Raw genomic sequence first — 22,687 nt, forward strand, 5'->3', positions numbered from 1 at the left:
TTTTCTAAACTACAACTCCCATCATGGACTTTGAATTTAGAAACAGGGTGCCTCCAGCTGTTTCTAAACTACAACTCCCGTCATAGAGGTTGTAGTTTGGAAACGGGGTGTCTCCAGCTGTTGCTAAACTACAACTCCCATCATGGTAGCTGTAGTTTAGAAAAAGAGTGCCTCCAGCTGTTGTTAAACTACAACTCCCATAATGGGGGTTGTAGTTTAACAACAGCTGGAGTCTTTCTGTTCCTTAACTACAACTCCTATCATGGGAGTTGTAGTTTAGGAACAGCGAGACTCCAGATGTTGCTAAACTGGAGGCTCACTGTTGCTAAATTAAAACACCCATCATTCCCAGACAGCCAAAGGCTGTCTGGAAGTAATGGGGGTTGTAGTTTAGCAACAGCTAGAGGCTCCCTGTTTGGAAACACTGCTTTATGGGCGTTCTCCCCAGGGGAGAGCCCTATAAATGTTCTAACATATTTTTGTGTTTTTTTTTCTTATCATTTCAGATCCTTTTATGCAGAGGACTATTTCGGATTCGGAGGATTACGACAATGACCCACTTTTTTTTTTTTATATATCAATAAAATGGTTAACGAGGGCTTGTGAGAGAGTGTTTTTTGGAATAAAAGTTTTTTAAAACATGTTTTTTTATTTACTTTTCAGGCTTAGTAGTGGAAGCTGTCTTATAGAGCCTGGGCTTAGAGTTAGCCTCAAAAACAGCTAACGCTAACCCGCAATTATTACCCCGGTACCCACCGCTCCTGGGCCTTGGCGGTAACAGGTTGGTGTTATTTAGGCTGGGGAGGGCCAGTAACAATGGTCCTTGCCCACCCTGATAACGTCAGGCTGTTGCTGCTTGGTTGGTATCTGTCTGAAAATAGGGGGAACCCCACAAGTTTTTTTTTGTCTGGTTCCCCATATTTTCATTCTCAACCAGATACCAACCAAGCAGCAACAGCCTGAGGTTACCAGAGTTGATGAGGACCATTGTTACTGGCTCTCCCCAAGCTAAATAATGCCAGGCTGTTACCACCTAGGCCCAGGAGCGCTATTTTTGATGCTCTGGGCCTATTGGTACAGGCTCTTCCCGGTACTCCTGTGGCGGTGGGTACCGGGGTATTAATTGGGGGTTAGCGCTAGCTGTTAAAAAAAACTCCCCCTACAAGCCCTCTTTAAGCATTTTATTACGATGGTTTCACTGGTCATCGTAGTTCACTGAAGACAAAGAAGTCCTCTGCATACACGGATCTGAAATGAGAAGAAAAAAAACACAAAAAAAACTTTTAATAAACACAGAGGAGAGGAGGTGGTGTTTCCCAGTGGTGTTCTGATGTTATTTATTAGTTTTTGCTTATGTGTGCTATAAAAATTGCATTCTAAAGTAATTTATTGTTTTTTGCTTATGTAAGCCAAATTTATCAACCCCCTGTGACAGTATGATAAATATGTCATACATAAGCAAAACCAAAGCAAGTAAAAAATACCTACAGTACTTGCTTACCAAAGCAATGGTCCCCAATAGTCTTTTAATAATATAATTATGTTTTAGCTGCAATGTTTTTTTTTTAAGTGTTAATGTATACATTTCCTTTTGCTTAAAGAAGAAATTAAATAGTACATTCTCAAAAACTCCATGTTGTACCATTTCTCTGTTATCCCTTCAGGAAATTTAGGCATAAATTGACAACTGGGTTTTACCAGTTGGGAGTCAAGCGGGACTCTTCCTAGAGCTGATTGCCCCATTAAATTAAGTAATTGAAAAGAAGGGTTTTGGTAAGAGAGATGAAACCAATGGTCACTCTGTCTGAGCTCCAAAGGGAACAAGATTCTCTACTAATGAAAAGCAATATTTCCTCAATTCTATCTGAAGGAAAAAAGGCATTCCTACAGTCAAGCATGGTGGTGGCACAGTTATCCTATTGTGGTGTTTTTTGGTGGCTGGTAAAGGGAGACAAGGTTAACGGAAAGCTAAATTGAGCAAAGTACAGAGATATTCATAAAGGGGTTATCCAATGTTCAAAAAAATAAAGCCAATTTACTTCAAAAACAGCACCACACCTGTCCTCCGGTTGTGTGCGGCATTGCAGCTCATTTCTATTAAAGGAGTAGTCCACTGGAAAAAAAAAAATGTAATCAACTGGTGCCAGAAAATTAAACAGATTTGTAAATGACTTCAATTTAACCTCTTCAGGACGCAGGGTGTATGGATACGCCCTGCATTCCGAGTCCTTAAGGACACAAGGCGTATCCATACGCCCATGGGAATTCCGGTCCCCACCGCTAGCCGGTGGGTGACCGGAGCCGGATGCCTGCTGAACGATTTCTGAACGATTATGTCCCCCCATGTCGGCGATGGCCGCAGATCGCTGGACAATTGACCCGGAATTACAGGCTGTTCGGGGCCGTCTCTGATGGCCCTAAACAGCCATAGCCAGCAGGGGTGAGGGGGTACTGGTGCCACCTCACGATCGCCCTGATTTGTCAGCCGGTTTACCGGCCGACCAATCAGGGCACCTGCTGCGGGTGTCACTCCCGCAACCCGCTCCGCCCCTCTTCGGGAGGACGTGAGCGGGTGCGGGAAGTTGACCCCGGCAGCTAGGGACCCCGATCCCCGGCGTCCCTGTTGGGATCGGGGCCCCAGGAGCGGCGGCGAGGGACTGACCTGTGTGCGGCGGCGTGGAGCAGTTGGAGTTGATTGACAGCCTCCTGCTGTTGCTTAGCAACAGCTCCCAGCATGCAAAAAGGGCATGCTGGGAGCTGTAGTTATGCAACAGCAGGAGGCAGACCACCACAACTCCCAGCATTCCCTTATGGGCATGCTGGAACTTATAGTTTTGCAACAACTGGAGGCACATTTTTTCTATGGAAAAGTGTACCTTCAGCTGTTGTATAACTACAACTCCCAGCTTGCACAAACAGCTAAAGTGCATGCTGGGAGTTGTAGTGGTGCATCTGCTGGTTGCATAACTACAACTCCCAGCATGCCCGTTGGCTGTCGGTGACTGCTCAGAGTTGTAGTTTTGCAACAGCTGGAGGCACACTGGTTGTGAAACACTGAGTTAGGTCACAAACTCAGTGATATACAACCAGTGTGCCTACAGCTGTTGCAAAACTAAAACTCTCAGCATGTACAGTCTGTCAGCCCATGCTGGGAGTTGTAGTTTTGCAACAGCTGGATGTTCCCCCCCAATGTGAACATACAGTGTACACGCACATTGGCAGAGGTTTACAGTAAGTATCCAGCTGCAAGTTTGAGCTGTGGCAAATTTTCTGCCGCAGCTCAAACTGCCAGCGAGAAACTACTGTGAACCTCTGCCCGTGCGACTGTACCCTAAAAACACTACATTACACTACACTAACACAAAATAAAATAAAAAGTAAAAAACACTACATATACACATACCCTTATACAGCCCCCCTCCCCTCCCCAGTAAAAATGAAAAACGTCTGGTACGCCACTGTTTCCAAAACGGAGCCTCCAGCTGTTGCAAAACAAGTACTCCCAGTATTACCAGACAGCCACTGACTGTCCAGGCATGCTGGGAGTTTTACAACAGCTGGAGGCACCCTGTATGGGAATCACTGGCGTAGAATACCCCTATGTCCACCCCTATGCAAGTCCCTAATTTAGGCCTCAAATGGGCATGGCGCTCTCTCACTTTGGAGCCCTGTCGTATTTCAAGGCAACAGTTTAGGGCCACATATGGGGTATCGCCGTACTCGGGAGAAATTGAGTTACAAATTTTTCGGGGTATTTTCTGCTTTTACCCTTTTTAAAAATGTTGCATTTTTGGGAAAACAAGCATTTTAGGTAAAAAAAATATTTTTTTTTTTACATATGCAAAAGTCGTGAAACACCTGTGGGATATAAAGGTTCACTTAACCCCTTGTTACGTTCCCCGAGGGGTCTAGTTTTCAAAATAGTATGCCATGTGTTTTTTTTTTTTTGCTGTCCTGGCACCATGCCCCCAGAGCAAAATTTGCTTCCAAAAAGCCAAATGTGACTCCTTCTATTCTGAGACCTGTAGTGCGCCAGTAGAGCACTTTTCACCCCCATATGGGGTGTTTTCTGAATCGGGAGAAATTGGGCTTCAAATGTTGGTGGGTATTTTCTACTATTACTCTTTTTAAAAATGTAAAATTTTTGGGAAAATAAGCATTTTAGGTAAAATTTTTTTTTTTTACATTTGCAAAAGTTATGACACATCTGTGGGGTATTAAGGCTCACTTTATCCCAAGTTACATTTCCCAAGGGGTCTAGTTTCCAAAATGGTATGCCATGTGTTTTTTTTTTTGCTGTTTTGACACCCTAGGGGCTTCCTAAACGTGACATGCCCCCAAAAACTCTCCAAAATCCCCTTGTCGCTCCTTCCCTTCTGAGCCCTTTACTGCGCCCGCTGAACACTTTACATAGACATATGAGGTATGTGCTTACTCGAGAGAAATTGGGCTACAAATAGAAGTAAACATTTTCCTTTTACCACTTGCAAAAATTAAAAAATTGGGTCACATGCGAGTGTAAAAAATTAAGATTTTGAATTTTCTCCTTCACTTTGCTGCTAGTCCTGTGAAACACCTAAAGGGTTAAAACACTGACTGAATGTCATTTTGAATACTTTGGGGGGTGTAGTTTTTATAATGGGGTCTTTTATGGGGTATTTCTAATATGAAGACCCTTCAAATCCACTTCAAAACTGAACTGGTCCCTATAAAATATTGAGTTTGAAAATTTTGTGAAAAATTGGAAAATTGCTGCTGAACTTTGAAGCCCTCTGGTGTCTTCCAAAAGTAAAAACTCATAAATTTTATGATGCAAACATAAAGTAGACATATTGTATATGTGAACAAAAAAAATTATTTGGAATATCCATTTTCCTTACAAGCAGAGAGCTTCAAAGTTAGAAAAATGCAAAATTTTCATTTTTTTCATAAAATTTTGGGATTTTTCACCAAGCAATTTGGTAGGGGATTTGCTCCTACAATGGACAGTTCCTGACAGGGGTCAGCAGAGAACACTGTGGTCAGACAGAAAGGAAATTTGAAAAGAAAAGAACTTCCTGTGGAGCATATGTCAGCTGATAAGTACTAGAAGGATTAAGATTTTAAATAGAAGTAATCTGTTTAACTTTCTGGCACCAGTTGGTTTAAAAAAAAAAATGTTCTCCAGCGGAGTGCCCCTTTAAAGTGGAGCTAAATTATAATACCACACACAACCTGAGGACAGGAATGGTGCTGTTTTTGGAAGAAATTATTTTTTCTTTTCCTGGATAACACTTTGATAAAAACCTGACCTCAGACTGGGTCACTTTCCAACATGATAATGATCCTAAGCATATACAACCAAGACAACATGGGAGCTGCTTCACGGAAAACTCTGTGAAAGACCTGAAGATGGCTTTCCACTAAAGGCCCCCATCCACCCTGAGAAATCTTGAGAGAATCTGCAGAGAAGAATGGGAGAAAATCTTGTGTAGCTAGTCTATTTTTACTATCTGTTCTTTGGACTGCAGCCAAAATCTGTTATATGTGAAGTATAAGCAGATCTTCTATGTCTATGGGCTGTGAGCCCAAGTGACAGCAAATACAATAATATTACATAGCTATCAGTTACTGGAGACACTGGTGTCTTTAATTTTTCGTTATTCGGATACTGTTTCTAAAACACAATAATAAAAGTTATCTTTTAGTGTGGGGATAAAAAGAAAAGGTATTAATGATCCCTGGTTAGGGATCTTGAGTTGTTTACAGTTGGAAACTTACCCTCTTCACCACTGGGGCATTTTTTGTTATGATTTCTTAAGAAGCACTCTCTTCCCTCCCACCCACCATTCATTTACCCTATAGAGAGAAAACTTTTTATCATTGGCTCGTACACTTTTCATCATTGGCTCGATTTCATGAAAACTACCACATATTGACAGGTAAGTGGCATACCATTGGAATCTGGGTGTATATCACAATATTATGTTACCCTCCGGTACAGCAGTATAAACCTAGGGCCAAATTCCCTTTTAACTATAGGCTCAAACTATATATGCTGCCATGGGGTAAGTGGTGATGCTAAAAGCGCCATGCTTGGCCCTCCATAGTTTCTGCCTCCTGCTCAGTGCATAGTTTCCATGGCACCTTAGTATAGGGTGTCACAGAAATGATGTTGAAGTGCAGGGACTCCTGTCATTCTGATAGGAGTTCTGGCTCTTGTTAAGTTAGTGTAGGGAACCACGGAAACTATGTAAAGGAGCTTGGACTTCTGTCTTTTTGAAAGGAATCCCGGCTTCTGTACAGTAAGCAGTCATGCGCTATGCATCATTATCTACTGTATGGCCAAAGGAGATAAGTGGGGAGGCTATGTGTTACCACTTAACTCCTTACACTTGCTGGCCCAGGTGCTTTGCACTTAGCTCAGCTAGTGTAGGGTCACATCCAATATGGCTGTCAAACTTCAACTGAATTTGGCAGTAGATACTAGCACAACTTCATGAAATGAATATTGGGGTTTCACTCATGGCTAACATATTCAAGTAGAAGTAGCCTTTAATTCCTATACACTTTTATGTTGATAATGAGAGAGTCATATGATATTTAGGGCAGACATAGGGTTTGCCATCATGAAAAATAAAATGTAGGAATCATGTAATATAACGCTAAGTAAATGTGACACAAATTAAAAGGTCCACATATGTTAAAGTTACTATTCACTCGTAATTTACTATAAAGTTTTCTGCCTTTGTTATCAATACATCTCATGAACCCAAGGGCTGTTTTTAGTCATCTCTATTTACAGAACTGCTAGACCACAAGTTATTTCGGAGCTATGTTGCCTGAACTGATTGCTTAAGGTTATGTCACTATTTCAGTTGGGAGAAAGAATAACTCCACCTTAACCTCAATGATTTCTTTATTTCAGCCTGTTCTGCTTAGGTTTCAACACGAGGAGAAAGCAGTTGTCCAGGAACACCACAGACTTTTCGTTCCCTAGTGACAACGTTATTCCTTGACACTGCTCTTCTAAAATAGAAGCTGGCACCAGAAGTTAAAAGTAGTCATAAAGCTAAACTAAACCGTGTTTTCCATCTTCAGTTTCCCACACCCTAGACCTCAAGTAAACATGGCTAAGCCTTCTGGCTAATATCCTGATCCTCTGGTCTTCAGGCTGCTCTATTTTCCGTAAACCTTAAGGTGTGAGGTCACCTTAAACTCTAGACCTGTGTTTTTCAATGTTTGTAAGTTAAGTACCACTTTAAAAGTATCTCCTAGTCATGTTCTGTACCTGATGGTGTACATGGACCAAATGCTAGGAACCAAAGCTCTAGATGTTATGTATGTAGGCTCTTGTTCAGATTTCTTGATCATACATACTTATGTTATGCCACAAGATGTGTTGAATACTTTTTCTGCATATGTGTAGTGCTGGCTTTGAACTTTAAATACTCAGAATTCTCAAAGCCTGTTATGTTTATAAATAAAAATCCTGCTCACCATTTTCCCAATCATCATAACGTACGGTCCAAGGTACTTGTTCACACCAAAGATGTCTAGCAGACGTATATACCAATAGATGATGTTAACACAGTATATCACTCTCCCGTAGCTACTGAAGGGCTGCTCTTGTAAGCGAAGTATCATTCCAAGGGAGAAAAGCAGGATGGAGATGAGGTCTGTCACATTCCAGTATTCCTGCAACCATACTTTAAACTTCTGTAGCAACTTTCCCGGTTCAGACATCAAGATCTGTAAGATATAAAGAAATGTCTGAAATATAGCAACAGTGCAAATATCAGCATAGAATATAACTCCCCGTCAGCTTTAGATAAGACTTTACATGTACAGTGCTCAAAAAAATAAAGGGAACACTTAAACAACACAATGTAACTCTAAGTCAATCACACTTCTGTGAAATCACACTGTCCATTCACGAAGCAACACTGATTGACAATCAATTTCACATGATGTTGTGCAAATGGAACAGACAACAGGTGGAAATTATAGACAATTAGCAAGACACCACCAATAAAGGAGTGGTTCTGCAGGTGGTGACCACAGACCACTTCTCAGTTCCTATGCTTTCTGGCTGTTTTGAATTCTGGCGGTGCTTTCACTCTAGTGGTAGTATGATACGGAATCTACAACCAACACAAGTGGCTGAGGTAGTGTAGCTCATCCAGGAAGGTACATCAATGCGAGCTGTGGCAAGAAGGTTTGCTCTGTCCGTCAGCATAGTGTCCAGAGCATGAAGGTGCTACCAGGAGACAGGCCAGTACATCAGGAGATGTGGAGGAGGCCATAGGGGGACAACAACCCCACAGCAGGACCACTTCCTCCGCCTTTGTGCAAGGAGGTGCAGGAGGAGCACTGCCAGAGCCCTGCAAAATGACCTCCAGCAGGCCACAAATGTGCATGTGTCCATTCAAACGGTCAGAAACAGACTCCATGAGGGTGGTATGAGGGCCTGACATCCACAGATGGGGGTTGTACTTACAGCCCAAAACTGTGCAGGATGTTTGGCATTTGCCAGAGAACACCAAGATTGGCAAATTCACCACTGGTACCCTGTGCTCTTCACAGATCAAAGCAGGTTCACACTGAGCACATATAACAGACCTAACAGAGTCTGTAGATGCCGTGGAGAACGTTCTGCTGCCTGCAACATCATCCAGTATGACCGGTTTGGGGGTGGGTCAGTAATGGTGTGGGGTGGCATTTCTTTGGGGGGGGGGGGGGGCCGCACAGTCCTCCATGTATTTGCCAGAGGTAGCCTGACTGCTATTAGTTACCGAGATGAGATCCTCAGACCCCTTTTGAGACCATATGCTGGTGCGGTAGGCCCTGGGTTCCTCCTAATGCAAGACAATGCTAGACTTCATGTGGCTGGAGTGTGTCAACAGTTCCTGCAAGTGGAAGGCATTGATGCTATGGACTGGCCCGCCCGTTCCCCAGACCTCAATCTGATTGAGCACATCTGGGACGTCATGTCTCACTCCATCCACCAACACCACGTTGCAGCACAGACAGTCCACGAGTTGGTGGATGCTTTAGTACAGGTCTGGGAGGACATCCCTCAGGAGACCATCCGCCACCTCATCAGGAGCATGCTCAGTCATTGTAGGGAGGTCATGTGGAGGCCACACACACTACTGAGCCTCATCTTGACTTGTTTTAAGGACATGACATCAAAGTTGGGTCAGCCTGTAGTGTGGTTTCCACTTTGATTTTGAGTGTGACTCCATATCCAGACCTCCATGGGGTTGATAAATTTGATTTCCATTGATAACTTTTTGTGAGTTTGTTGTCAGCACATTCAACTATGTAAAGAAGAAAGTATTTCATACGATTAGTTCATTCATTCAGATCTAGGATGTGTTATCTTGGTGTTCCCTTTATTTTTTTGAGCAGTGTATTAATATATCTTTATATTCTTTTGTACATAATAGGTTGATTTATTAAAACTGGTGCAACGGAAAAGTGGAGTGGTAGCCTATGGCAGCCAATTTAATTAAAATATGGCACCCTCAGTCTCTCACACTATGGCACCTTTATTTAAATATCGCACTCTGCAATCTCATACACTATGGCACTTTCATTTAAATATGGCACTCTCAGTGAAGTAGGATCCCAATCATTATCCAATCAATAGTAAAAAAAACTTGGCACTTAAATAATGTAGAGTTTGTACACTTTATTTTCAATCCTTATTACAGAAAATAAATATAAAGTTTTGGTGCAACCTGGACCTTCATCAGATACATGTGGACTGCTTTGGAGGAAAGCGCATAGAAAAGTAAACAGCCAGCTGCCATGCTAAATGTGGTATGCAAAATATGACGTATAAAAGCTATTGGACTACAGGCCGCATTCTACGTTGTAGCAAGCATGTTCCTCAGGATGTATCTGATGAAGGTCCAGGTTGGACCAAAAAATCATATTTATTTTCTGTAACAAGGATTCCAAATTAAGTGTATGACCTCCACATTATTTGAGTGCCAAGTTTTCTTGCTATTGAGCCAATTTCATTAGCATAGTTAAACAGTAACTATGACATTTAAGAAGTTTTTTTAATTACAAATAACGTTAATAACAATCAATTGTCATAAACATACAATGTATTGTGCAATAAAGCATTGAAGTCAGTGATTAGGTATAAGGGTTGGGAAAGAAGGGGTTAGGGAGGGGGGATCACAGGCCCGATGCTTCATTGAGAGACAACACACACAAGATAGAGGATAGAGGTGTTAATTCTCTTCTTTTGGACTGTTCATGATGGAATAGTCTCTCGACAGGCTGCAGACAAGTTAGTTGCACTGACTAGACATTGCCCACTTGGTATGCCTGGAGTTGAATTTCTGTGATATATAAAAATTTTTATCTCAGACATTAATGACATTGCCACAAGTTCTCAACACACTATTCCATTATAGGAACAGATATACAAAGTTCAACAAGCATGATGGTTTTACGAAAGAGGTACAAAACGTTCCAGTGCAGCTTGGACTAATCTAAAATCTCTCTCTGAATCTAGACCTTTGCTGCTTACAACTAGAATTGACTCCGGCTTTGGAAGCTCTCTAATCTTTTGGTCTCAAAGCTGTCTCGCTTCTCTACCCAACAGTGTACTCTTCATCACACACTCTTGCCCTTGCTCCAATGGCGTTCTGACCAGGGACAGCAGTCATATAGTAGGTGAATCCATACAATGAATAGCTGCAAAGTTACAAAGTTGTCTGTATCTGCTGCCTGCTTAGTGGAGATTCTCCAGTGTGTCCTATGAAATGCTGCTTGACACTGTTCTCATTTGCTTCCTGTATATAAGAGCTGACAAGAAGAAACCTATCACAAGGAAAGAGGATGAAGCTGCATTCTGATGAGTCAGAAGACAGTTCTTTGTGAATTATATATTACTTGCTGCACTTTTCGCAGAGCAGTGATGAGACTTCACCCATTTTTTCTCTGCCAGAGCCATCATGGGAAATGTAAACTGCATTTGTCACAGGGTATATGCAACACCTGAGAGCTACACACGAGTGTTACCTGCAATATTATAGAGCATTGGCATGTATTTCCTGCACTAATAAATCATGGCTCAATAACCAGCAGACTGATGGATGATTGTTGGTATTACAGATGCCAGGGAACTCTTGCCCAAATGTATACTAAGAAAGAAAAACGAGAGATCAGCTCATCATCTCTTCATAGAAACATAGAATGTGTCGGCAAATAAGAACCATTTGGCCCATCTAGTCTGCCCAATAATCTGAATCCTATGAATAGTCCCTGGCCCTATCTTATATGAAGGATAGCCTTATGTTTATCCCATGCATGTTTAAACTCATTCACTGTATTTGCAGTGACCACTTCTGAAGGAAGGCTATTCCATGCATCCACTACTCTCTCAGTAAAGTAATACTTCCTCATATTACTGTATAAACATTTACCCCTCTAGTTTAAAACTATGTCCTCTTGTGGTAGTTTTTCTTCTTTTAAATATGCTCTCCTTCTTTACCGTGTTGATTCCCTTTATGTATTTAAAAGTCTCTATCATATCACCTCTGTCTCTTCTTTCTTCCAAGCTATACATGTTAAGGTCCTTTATCCTTTCCTGGTAAGTTTTATTCTGCAACCCATGTACTAGTTTAGTAGCTCTTCTCTGAACTCTCTCTAGAGTATCTATATCCTTTTGGCGATACGGCCTCCAGTACTGCACACAATACTCCAAGGGAGGCCTCACCAGTTTTCTGTACAGCGGCATGAGCACTTCTCTCTTTCTACTGCTTATACCTCTCCCTATACATCCAAGCATTCTGCTAGCGTTTCCTTCTTCTCTATTACATTGTCTTCCTACCTTTAAGTCTTCTGAAATAATTACTCCTCTCTCCCTCTCCTCAGATACTGAGGTCAGAACTGTGTCAAATATTCTATAATCTACCCGAGGGTTTTTACCCCCCAGGTGCATTATCTTGCACTTGTCCACATTAAATGTCAGTTGCCAGAATTTTGACCATTCTTCTAGTTTTCCTAAATAATTTTCCATTTGGCATATCCCTCCAGGAACATCAACTCTGTTACATATCTTTGTGTCATCAGCAAAAAGACATACCTTACTATCGAGATCTTTTGCGATATCACTAATGAAGATATTAAACAATATTGGTCCCAGTACAGATCCCTGAGGTACCCCACTGGTAACAAGACCTTGCTCTGAATATACTCCATTGACTACATCCCTCTGTTGTCTGTCATTCAGCCACTGTCTAATCCACTCAACAATATGGCAGTCCAAGCTCAATGACTACAGTTTATTGATAAGTCTTCTATGTGGGACAGTGTCAAAAGCCTTACTAAAATCTAGATATGCGATGTCTACCGCCATCTATTATTTAAGTCACCCAGTCAAAAAGATCAATAAGATTTGTTTGACATGATCTCCCTGAAGTAAACCCATGTTGTTTTTCATCTTGCAATCCATGGGATTTTAGATGTTCCACAATCCTATCCTTTAGTAGGGTTTCCATTAATTTCCCCACTATTGATGTCAGACTTACTGGCCTATAAATGCTTGATTCCTCCCGACTACCTTTCTTGTTAATGGGCATGACATTTGCTAATTTCCAATCTTCTGGGACGACTCCTGTTACCAGTGATTGGTTAAATAAATCTGTTAATGGTTTTGCTAGCTCACCACTAAGCTCTTTTAATAATTTTGGGTGTATCCCATCAGGCCCCTGTGACTTATTTGTCTTCACTTTAGATAGCAAGCGTAGAACCTCTTCCTCTGTAAGGACACAGGCATCAAATGATTCATTAGTCTTCCTCCCTAATGGAGGTCCTTTTCCTTCTTTTTCTTCTGTAAAAACTGAACAGAAGTATTCACTAAGACAGTCGGCTAGCCCTTTATTCTCTTCTACATACCTTCCTTCCTTTGTTTTTAATTTAGTTATACCTTGTTTAATTTCCTTTTTTTCATTTATATATCTGAAGAATGTCTTATCCCCTTTTTTCACAGACTGAGCTAGTTTTTCTTCTGCCTGCGCTGTAGAAGTTCTTATAACTTGCTTGGCCTCTTTCTGCCTAGTCTTGTAGATTTCCCTATATTCATTGCTCGGGGTTGTTTATAATTACTAAATGATAACTTTTTATGATTTTGGCCACTTCTGCTGAGTACCAAATAATCTCTTCCTTTTCCTGCTTTTACTGACAAGTCTAATGCAGTTTTCTGTTCCCTTCAATTATGCGTATTTTAAGTAGTCCCATTTCTCCGGGACTCCATGTAATCCGTTCCAGTCTGATAGGGACTCATTTATGACTAATCTCATTTTTGAAAAGTCTGTTTTTCTAAAATCTAAAACTTTTGTTTTTGTGTGGTGTGGCCCTTCACTGTTCTTACATTAAACCATACTGACTGTTGATCACTACATCCCAAGCTTTCACCTACAATAACATCATATACCAAATCTCCATTTGTGAATACCAAATCCAAAATGGCCTCGAGTTGGCACCTCAACCACTTGTTGTAAAGATAATCCCAGTAGGGAATTTAGAATATCTGTACTCCTTCATGTATAGCAGGCACCATAGTATAGGGTCTGGAAGCACGGAAACAGGGAGACACTCCTCACTGGTAGCAGCAGAAAGTTGAAGGAAGAAAATCCAGCGCCCGATGGAAAAGAATCCAATAAAACTTACCGTTTATTTGTGCACATTAAAAAAGGGGAGTTGCCACATAGGTGGCAAGTGACATGTCACTCATAAAACAAGAGTAAAACGCCGACGCATTTCGAGCAGACGCTCTTAGTCATGGTAGTGATACAATGTCACACGGTGGTTTAAATACCTACTGAGCCATGTCAGAACCCACTGTGAGCAAACCTCTCCACCTCCAAAGATAGAAAATGACGCATTGGACCAGGAACTGACCATGTGAAGGCCGAAGAGGTGAGAGGTAATTAAGATTTCCAAAGAGTTGTTTGACTCTTTCGTGGCCCTATGTGACCCAAAGATGCATTGGACAGAATATGCGTGCAGTGATAATAGAAGCCAAAAATATGTATATGGCAAAATAGAAAAAATAAGGCAACTAATACAGCACTAGACAAAAGATTGTATTTTCCAATCTTACACATAAAGGGTAAATCTGTGTGTGCGGAGGGTCTTAAGTCTTGTGCGGTGAGTCACTTTCCGTGCTGAACGCATAGTATGAATATCGGCCTGTAGAGACAAAAGCTCAGGCCAGATAATGAAAGGCTGTGCAATGATCTATACATAGGAAAAAGTATAATGTGAACACCGGCTAAGCATTGGAAGAAAGAATATCAGGTGAGGTATTCATAATTCTTATTTGTATGATGTGCCTTGCACAAGTCATAAAAAACAGATGATCTTGTAGTCCACCTTAGAGTCAGATGAAAAAACATATACCGTATATACTCGAGTATAAGCCGAGTTTTTCAGCACGATTTTTCGTGCTGAAAACACCCCCCTCGGCTTATACTCGAGTGAACTCCCCCACCCGCAGTGGTCTTCAACCTGCGGACCTCCAGAGGTTTCAAAACTACAACTCCCAGCAAGCCCGGCCAGCCATCGGCTGTCCGGACTTGCTGGGAGTTGTAGTTTTGAAACCTCCGGAGGTCCGCAGGTTGAAGACCACTGCGGCCTTCGACATCATCCAGCCCCCTCTCACCCCCCTTTAGTTCTGAGTACTCACCTCCGCTCGGCGCTGGTCCGGTGCTGCAGGGCTGTCCGGTGAGGAGGTGGTCCGGTGGGATAGTGGTTCCGGGCTGCTATCTTCACCGGGGAGGCCTCTTCTAAGCGCTTCGGGCCCGGCCTCAGAATAGTCACGTTGCCTTGACAACGACGCAGTGGTGCGTTCATTGCCAACGTACTTCTGCGTCGTTGTCAAGGCAACGCCTCTATTCCGGGCCGGAAGCGCGGAGAAGAGGCGCCCCCGGTGAAGATAGCAGCCCGGACCACCTCCTCACCGGACAGCCCTGCAGGACCGGACCAGCGCCGAGCGGAGGTGAGTACTGTACAGAACTAAAGGGGGGTGAGAGGGGGCTGGATGATGTCGAAGGCCGCAGTGGTCTTCAACCTGCGGACCTCCGGAGGTTTCAAAACTACAACTCCCAGCAAGCCCGGACAGCCGATGGCTGCCCGGGCTTGCTGGGAGTTGTAGTTTTGAAACCTCTGGAGGTCCGCAGGTTGAAGACCACTGAGGGCGAATGATGACAAGGGGATGATGAAGGGGGGATGTGTGGGATGATAAGGGGATGATGAAGGGGGGATGTGCGGGATGATAAGGGGATGATGAAGGGGGGATGTGTGGGATGATAAGGGGATGATGAAGGGGGGATGTGTGGGATGATGACAAGGGGATGATGATGAGGATGTTAATGACAGGTCTGGATGATGACAGGGGGGGATGATGTATTTCCCACCCTGGGCTTATACTCGAGTCAATAACTTTTCCTGGGATTTTGGGTTGAAATTAGGGGTCTCGGCTTATACTCGGGTCGGCTTATACTCGAGTATATACGGTAATATGATGTAAATTAAATATATATAAATAAATAAATATATATATATATATTAGAAGTAAACAAGAAACAACAGTGGCACCGATACCTTAGGCCTCCTAAGACCACGAGATGGAGACGGCGTCCCGCTAGACTGGAAATCCACCCTGGCAGCGGAGGTGCTAGGACAATAAAGACCGTAGTCACTAAATTGTAGTAAATAAAGAAAAAAGGTGTCCTGCACTCAGCGCTTCTATCCAGGTAATCCTGCTCCCATCACGGGTCACGACTCGAACACGGAGGACATGGGTTGTGGAGCGCTCAGAGGCGACTGCCGGCGGTTTCACGCATAGGAATGCGCTTCATCCGGCCTCGTTAACGTCATCGCGCTGTGCGAATTATAAAGGTGCAGCTGGTGAGTCACATGATTCCAGGTGAACTCTCACCCCGTGTTACATTCAAAAGTGAACGGACCGAAAACGCCACATAAGGAAGCAAAAAGCAAGTTAGGTAAGTACATCAATACTAATAGACCTAAATCTGCCCTGAATAAACAAAAATTTATAAAAAAGGGGAAAAATCTAATTTATCATTTAACCCTAACGGCCCCTGTGCGTCAAGGCGCAGTATCCAACGCGCCTCGGCACGCAGGAGCAGACGACGTCTATCTCCTCCAGAAGGGTGACAAGGGATTGTTTCAAGACCTCCAAATTTTAACGTGGTGCAATTTCCACCATGTATGGATTGCATATGCTGAACAAATCTTGGGGAACCACCTCCTTTTCGAACCGAGTACATATGTTCACGCACTCGGGCCCGGAGTTGTCTCTCGGTTTTTCCAATATAAAAAAATTGGCAACTACAACATAAAAAATATACAACGAAGGTGCTCCGGCAGGTGATGAGGTGTTTTATTTCAAAAACATAACTCCCTAATTTAATAGAAATCGCATTAATGTTGTGAGGGCATTGAGGACAGAAACCGCACTTCTTATTCCCTTTCGGGGCTATACCAGACAACCAAGTCTCCTTGGGATGTGCTTCTCTATTCAACTTCTGACCCTTCAGTAGATCAGCGATAGTCTTGTTTTTTCTGAAGGTAACTATGGGTCTATTTTGTGCTGTATTCACAATGTCTGGATCTGCCATTAGTAGATACCAGTTCTTAGTGATGGCAGATTTGATAACGTGATTCAGAGGGCTGTTTTTAAAAGCAAACGTGAATTTTGAATTCTCTTCAGTGGTGGACGGAAAATCTTTTTTCTTATTTTTTGAATCAATAAGTAAATCTTCTCTGTTTTTAATTGCAGCTCTCCTGTAAGCTCGTGCTAATACTTCATCAGGATACTGACGCTGTCTAAAGCGTGTAAGTAAGTGTCCTGCTTGTTCCTCATAATCAGACTGCTTGCTATTATTTCTTTTTAAACGTAAAAGCTGGCTATACGGAATAGAATTTTTAGTTTCAATAGGGTGGGAGCTCTTATAGTGCAAAAGAGCATTTCTTGCCACTTCTTTCCTATAGCCTTGTGCCAGAAGCTGGTTATTCTCCACATAGAGTTTAAGATCCAAGAATTCGAGACTTTCTCCCCCAAACACACTCGTAAATACCATGTTCATAGCATTGACATTAAGATAGGCTACAAAATCCTCAAACACACTTGGAGGCCCATCCCACACCACCAGGATATCATCCATATACCTCCAAAAAGCCCGAATATGCCTTGAAAAAAGAGAAAACGTTATCACGTTATCAAATCTGCCATCACTAAGAACTGGTATCTACTAATGGTAGATCCAGACATTGTGAATACAGCACAAAATAGACCCATAGTTACCTTCAGAAAAAACAAGACTATCGCTGATCTACTGAAGGGTCAGAAGTTGAATAGAGAAGCACATCCCAAGGAGACTTGGTTGTCTGGTATAGCCCCGAAAGGGAATAAGAAGTGCGGTTTCTGTCCTCAATGCCCTCACAACATTAATGCGATTTCTATTAAATTAGGGAGTTATGTTTTTGAAATAAAACACCTCATCACCTGCCGGAGCACCTTCGTTGTATATTTTTTATGTTGTAGTTGCCAATTTTTTTATATTGGAAAAACCGAGAGACAACTCCGGGCCCGAGTGCGTGAACATATGTACTCGGTTCGAAAAGGAGGTGGTTCCCCAAGATTTGTTCAGCATATGCAATCCATACATGGTGGAAATTGCACCACGTTAAAATTTGGAGGTCTTGAAACAATCCCTTGTCACCCTTCTGGAGGAGATAGACGTCGTCTGCTCCTGCGTGCCGAGGCGCGTTGGATACTGCGCCTTGACGCACAGGGGCCGTTAGGGTTAAATGATAAATTAGATTTTTCCCCTTTTTTTATAAATTTTTGTTTATTCAGGGCAGATTTAGGTCTATTAGTATTGATGTACTTACCTAACTTGCTTTTTGCTTCCTTATGTGGCGTTTTCGGTCCGTTCACTTTTGAATGTAACACGGGGTGAGAGTTCACCTGGAATCATGTGACTCACCAGCTGCACCTTTATAATTCGCACAGCGCGATGACGTTAACGAGGCCGGATGAAGCGCATTCCTATGCGTGAAACCGCCGGCAGTCGCCTCTGAGCGCTCCACAACCCATGTCCTCCGTGTTCGAGTCGTGACCCGAGATGGGAGCAGGATTACCTGGATAGAAGCGGTGAGTGCAGGACACCTTTTTTCTTTATTTACTACAATATATATATATATATATATATATATATATATATATATATATATATGACAAAATAGAATATTTAAACAGACAGAGTGCAAGCATAAATTTAAATAAATAAAATTATTTATGCTTTGCATGGTTATCCGTTTATTATTTATGTTTGCACTCTGACTGTCTCTTTAAATATTCTATTTTGTCATATATATATTTCGTTTACATCATATTATATGTTTTTTCATCTGACTCTAAAGTGAACTACAAGATCATCTGTTTTTTCTGATTTGTGCAAGGCACATCATACAAATAAGAATTATGAACACCTCACCTGATATTCTTTGTTCCAGCGCTAAGCCGGTGTTCACATTGTACTTTTTCCTATGTATAGATCATTGCGCACCCTTCCATTATCTGGCCTGAGTTTTTGTCTCTACAGGCCGATATTCATACTATGCATTCAGCATGGAAAGTGAATCACTGCACAAAACTTAAGACCCTCCACACACACAAATTTACCCTTTATGTGTAATATTGCAGAATATAATCTTTTGTCTAGTGCTGTATTAGTTGTCTTATTTTTTCTATTTTGCCATATACATATTTTTGGCTTCTATTATTAATGCACGCATATTCTGTCCAATGCATCTTTGGGTCATATAGGGCCATGAAAGAGTCAAACAACTCTTTGGAAATCTTAATTACCTCTTAATTACCTCTCACCTGTTCGGCCTTCCTGGTCCAATACGTCATTTCCTATCTTTGGTGGTGAAGTGGTTTGCTCACAGTGGGCTCTGACATGGTTCAGTAGGTATTTAAACCCCCGTGTGACATGGTATCAGTGCCATGACTAAAAGCGTCTGTTCGAAACGCATTGGCGTTTCACTCCTGTTTTATGAGTGACATGTCACTTGCCACCTATGTGGCAACCCCCCTTTTTTATTTGCACGAATAAACGGTAAGTTTTATTGGATTCCTTTCCATCGGGAGCTGGATTTTCTTCCTTCAACTTTCCAAATGTATACTGCCAGATTTGGTGAATAACGAATAATGATTTGGGTCTATTTCATAGTGTGTATTACACAGTGTGCATAGTGTTTAGAGGAAAACCTTATTAACTGAATATGTGCTTCTAATTCTGTAGCTTATTGCTTGAAGGCTGTTGACAGATTCACCATTTAGAAAGGAAATCTGTCAGAGCTTTCATGCTGCCCAGACCACAGTCAGCATGAAACAGTCATGGGCACACTCATTACAATGAGGTATGGTTTACTCAGAAATTAGTTTTAAGCTGGAACCCAGGTATTACAGTGAAGATTGCAACTCTATGTTGCTTCTTCCTGCTTCTCTGGGTTTCACTGGCAGGTCTCACCATATGTGTGTATGAGGTGAGACCTGTTAGTCAAGCCAGAAAGGTGGCAAAGGAGAAGAAGCTCATCTAAAACTATCATTTCTCTGAGGGTGTTCATGCCTGTTCCATGCTGCTTATGATTTAGGCAGCATGAAAAAGCTGACAGATTCCCTCTAAAATGATTTATGTGTTGCGGCTACAGCCCTGGCAGTGTGTAAATGAAAACACACACCCTTTAAAAAATACCTTTCATTAGATTTAAATAAAAATACCCAAAACATCATATTTATAGAAATCTGTTTTCTAGGTACCAACAAAAAAAGAGATATGTATCGAAAACGTCTATTTATATTGAAAACGTTATGTTACTCATTTCTCATCACAGACGACTGCAAAAAGCTAACCATGCAACACTATATTATATTTTAGTTTTTTTGGGGCCTAAATGAGTTACGCCAAAATCTTGTGACTTTTTTACCCATTGCACAAATATTTGCAACAATTTTCCACCATACAAATGGTAAAACCAATAATATATATATATATATATATATATATATATATATTAGAGATGAGCGAACTTACAGTAAATTCGATTCGTCACAAACTTTTCGGCTCGGCAGTTGATTACTTATCCTGCATAAATTAGTTCAGCTTTCAGGTGCTCCGGTGGGCTGGAAAAGGTGAATACATTCCTAGGAAAGAGTCTCCTAGAACTGTATCCACCTTTTCCAGCCCACCGGAGCACCTGAAAGCTGAACTAATTTATGCAGGAAAAGTCATCAACTGCCGAGCCGAGAAGTTTGTGACGAATCGAATTTACTGTAAGTTCGCTCATCTCTAATATATATATATATATATATATATATATATATATATATATATTATTATTATTATTATTATTTTTTACCGTTTATATCTATAATTGGGTACACATTTGTTTTGGCTAATATATATGTGCACCATATATCTGTTTTTAGTAGTCTGATGCTTTTTAAACACAACTTGGGTATTTGTAATGTATGTCTAATAAAAGGTTTTTCTATAGGTTTTTTGTTTTCATATTAGCTAGCCTCTACCTTCTCTCATAGATGCAAACGGCAATTGTGTATAAATTCCAAGGTGTGTATAGAATCATTCATGATTATTTGGAGTCCTCTAGTGGTCAATCTGAAAACTTCAGAACGCCCTTGTCACTGGTCTGTTAATAACAATAAGTTAGAACTGTCAAAACAATAATGCTACAAAGACGAAGTGAAAATTGGTGTGAGAATTTACTGTGCAAAACATTCTTAACATCCACTTTGAAAGCAAGAAACAACGGGCCTCATTTACTGAGGCTTTTTTGATGAGATTTCGCAGGGTTTTTTGTGCTACGAGAATGTGTTGTGCACCAGAATTTCTGACAAATAATTCAAGTAACTACCTACTGGATAGGCCTACCTGAAGACCTACCTAACATTACAGACCCGTACCTAAGATGCGTGTACATCTTAGGTAAGGGTCTGTACATTGCAGTTATTTTGTGGCTCTAACTGCTCAGCACCATCCTTCTTACTTTGGTCAGGATTGATGCATGCACATATTGTTTTTGCCTGTATATTTTCATCTAACTTTGCTCTACCAGGATACGATGGTCTGTCCTGAGCCATTGATGGTATACCTCTTTATCACATTACTGATATGATCCATCATCCTCTGTATGTGTGTTCTTTGTGTGTAAGCTTTTGGTGCCTTTTAATGTTATTTCATTACTTTTTTGTTACGATAAAGTGATATTCCGTACTTGCATCTATCTCTGTGAGAGGTGTTTTTGTTTGGAGCAATGTATTGATGTTACACTCCATAGGCATAATTTCATTGTTTTGATATTGTTTTGGTTGCTTTTATGTTTTTGGAAGTGAAACTTGCATCACATTTTACATAAAACACTTACTTCATATCCTCTCCAAAGAAAACTTTAGGCCAGAAGGAGAAAGTCTCACATAACGCAGATAATAGGGCCAATATACAGTGTAGTTCATTATAAAGAAACTCAAGTATGTCCATTTTCAGTATTTTATGTTACCTCTCTCACTTTTTCTATTCCCAGTGTAAATATGTACGAGATGACAATCCACTCTTGTGTTGAAGGCCACCGATCCATTTTTACCAGTACAATGTAGTTGAAGAGCATAAGATATCCCATGTAAGCCATCTGTATGAACAAAAAAAACAACAGTATTAGTTACAGAATTTCATAGATAGTATGGTTGAAAAAAACATATGTCCATCAAGTTCAACCAAAGAATTGAAGGGAAGGGATATGGTGGGATGAAGGGGAAGGGATGTGATTATATATTTCTGCATAAGCATTAATGTTATATTGTTCTAGGAATGTATCTAACCCTGTTTTGAAGCTTTTAACTGTTGCTGTTGTGACCAGTTCTTGAGGTAGACTGTTCCATAAATTCACAGTTCTTATGGTAAAGGAGGCGTGTCGCCCCTTCTTCTCCAGATGGAGGGAGTGCACCCTTGTCCTTTGAGGGGGTTTAACCTGGAACAGTATTTCCCCATTTTTGTTTGCACGTGCCATTTATATACTGTGTCATTCAGAAATATTTTGTGTAAATATCTATTTAGGCAGTCCCTTGTAACCCCTTCACTCGCATGTCTGCCATTAGGAGGAGTTTATACGTAGAAGCAGTTAGATATGTATATACACACTATGTATATATATATATATATATATATATATATATATATATCTTCACTGTATAAGAGTAAGGCATCAATCTTTTTCTTACATAATAGAGTAACACTGAAATGCTCTCCTACATAACAATTGAGCATCATTGAAATAATCTCATGAAAGGTGACTATGGATATTGTGCCAATGTACGCCTGCTAAGTTGTACTACTAGGACTTAGCACTTATTTAATAGCAGATAGACACTTACTGTATAGAACCAGAATTTAACAATTGGTGCATTGTAGAACTCATAGATTTTTCTCCCCAGTGGTATGAGCCGATGTCGAGGATGTACATCATCTTCCTTCTTTCTGGCTGTATCACCATTGCCCCTGGCCAGCATTGCCTATAAATGGTGGAACACTGTTATCTATGTGTTTTTGAATTATTCATTTATTAAAAG

The 22,687-nt window shown here is 41.2% G+C and overlaps 1 protein-coding gene across 11 annotated transcripts in view; it reads right to left on the reverse strand.

The window, feature by feature from the left end:
• Window positions 1-22,687, reverse strand: part of TRPM3 (transient receptor potential cation channel subfamily M member 3) — a 714,607-nt gene that overhangs the window by 78,149 nt on the left and 613,771 nt on the right. For all 11 annotated transcript variants that reach the window (XM_056523079.1, XM_056523077.1, XM_056523078.1 and 8 more), the window contains 3 exons: window positions 22,493-22,630; window positions 21,622-21,750; window positions 7,480-7,731 (listed from right to left, as the gene is read on the reverse strand). In XM_056523079.1, the coding sequence (XP_056379054.1) occupies window positions 7,480-7,731; window positions 21,622-21,750; window positions 22,493-22,630 (519 nt within the window). The remainder of the gene's footprint in view (window positions 1-7,479; window positions 7,732-21,621; window positions 21,751-22,492; window positions 22,631-22,687) is intronic.

Source organism: Hyla sarda, chromosome 1 (assembly GCF_029499605.1).
Source record: "Hyla sarda isolate aHylSar1 chromosome 1, aHylSar1.hap1, whole genome shotgun sequence".
Classification (NCBI taxonomy): domain Eukaryota; kingdom Metazoa; phylum Chordata; class Amphibia; order Anura; family Hylidae; genus Hyla; species Hyla sarda.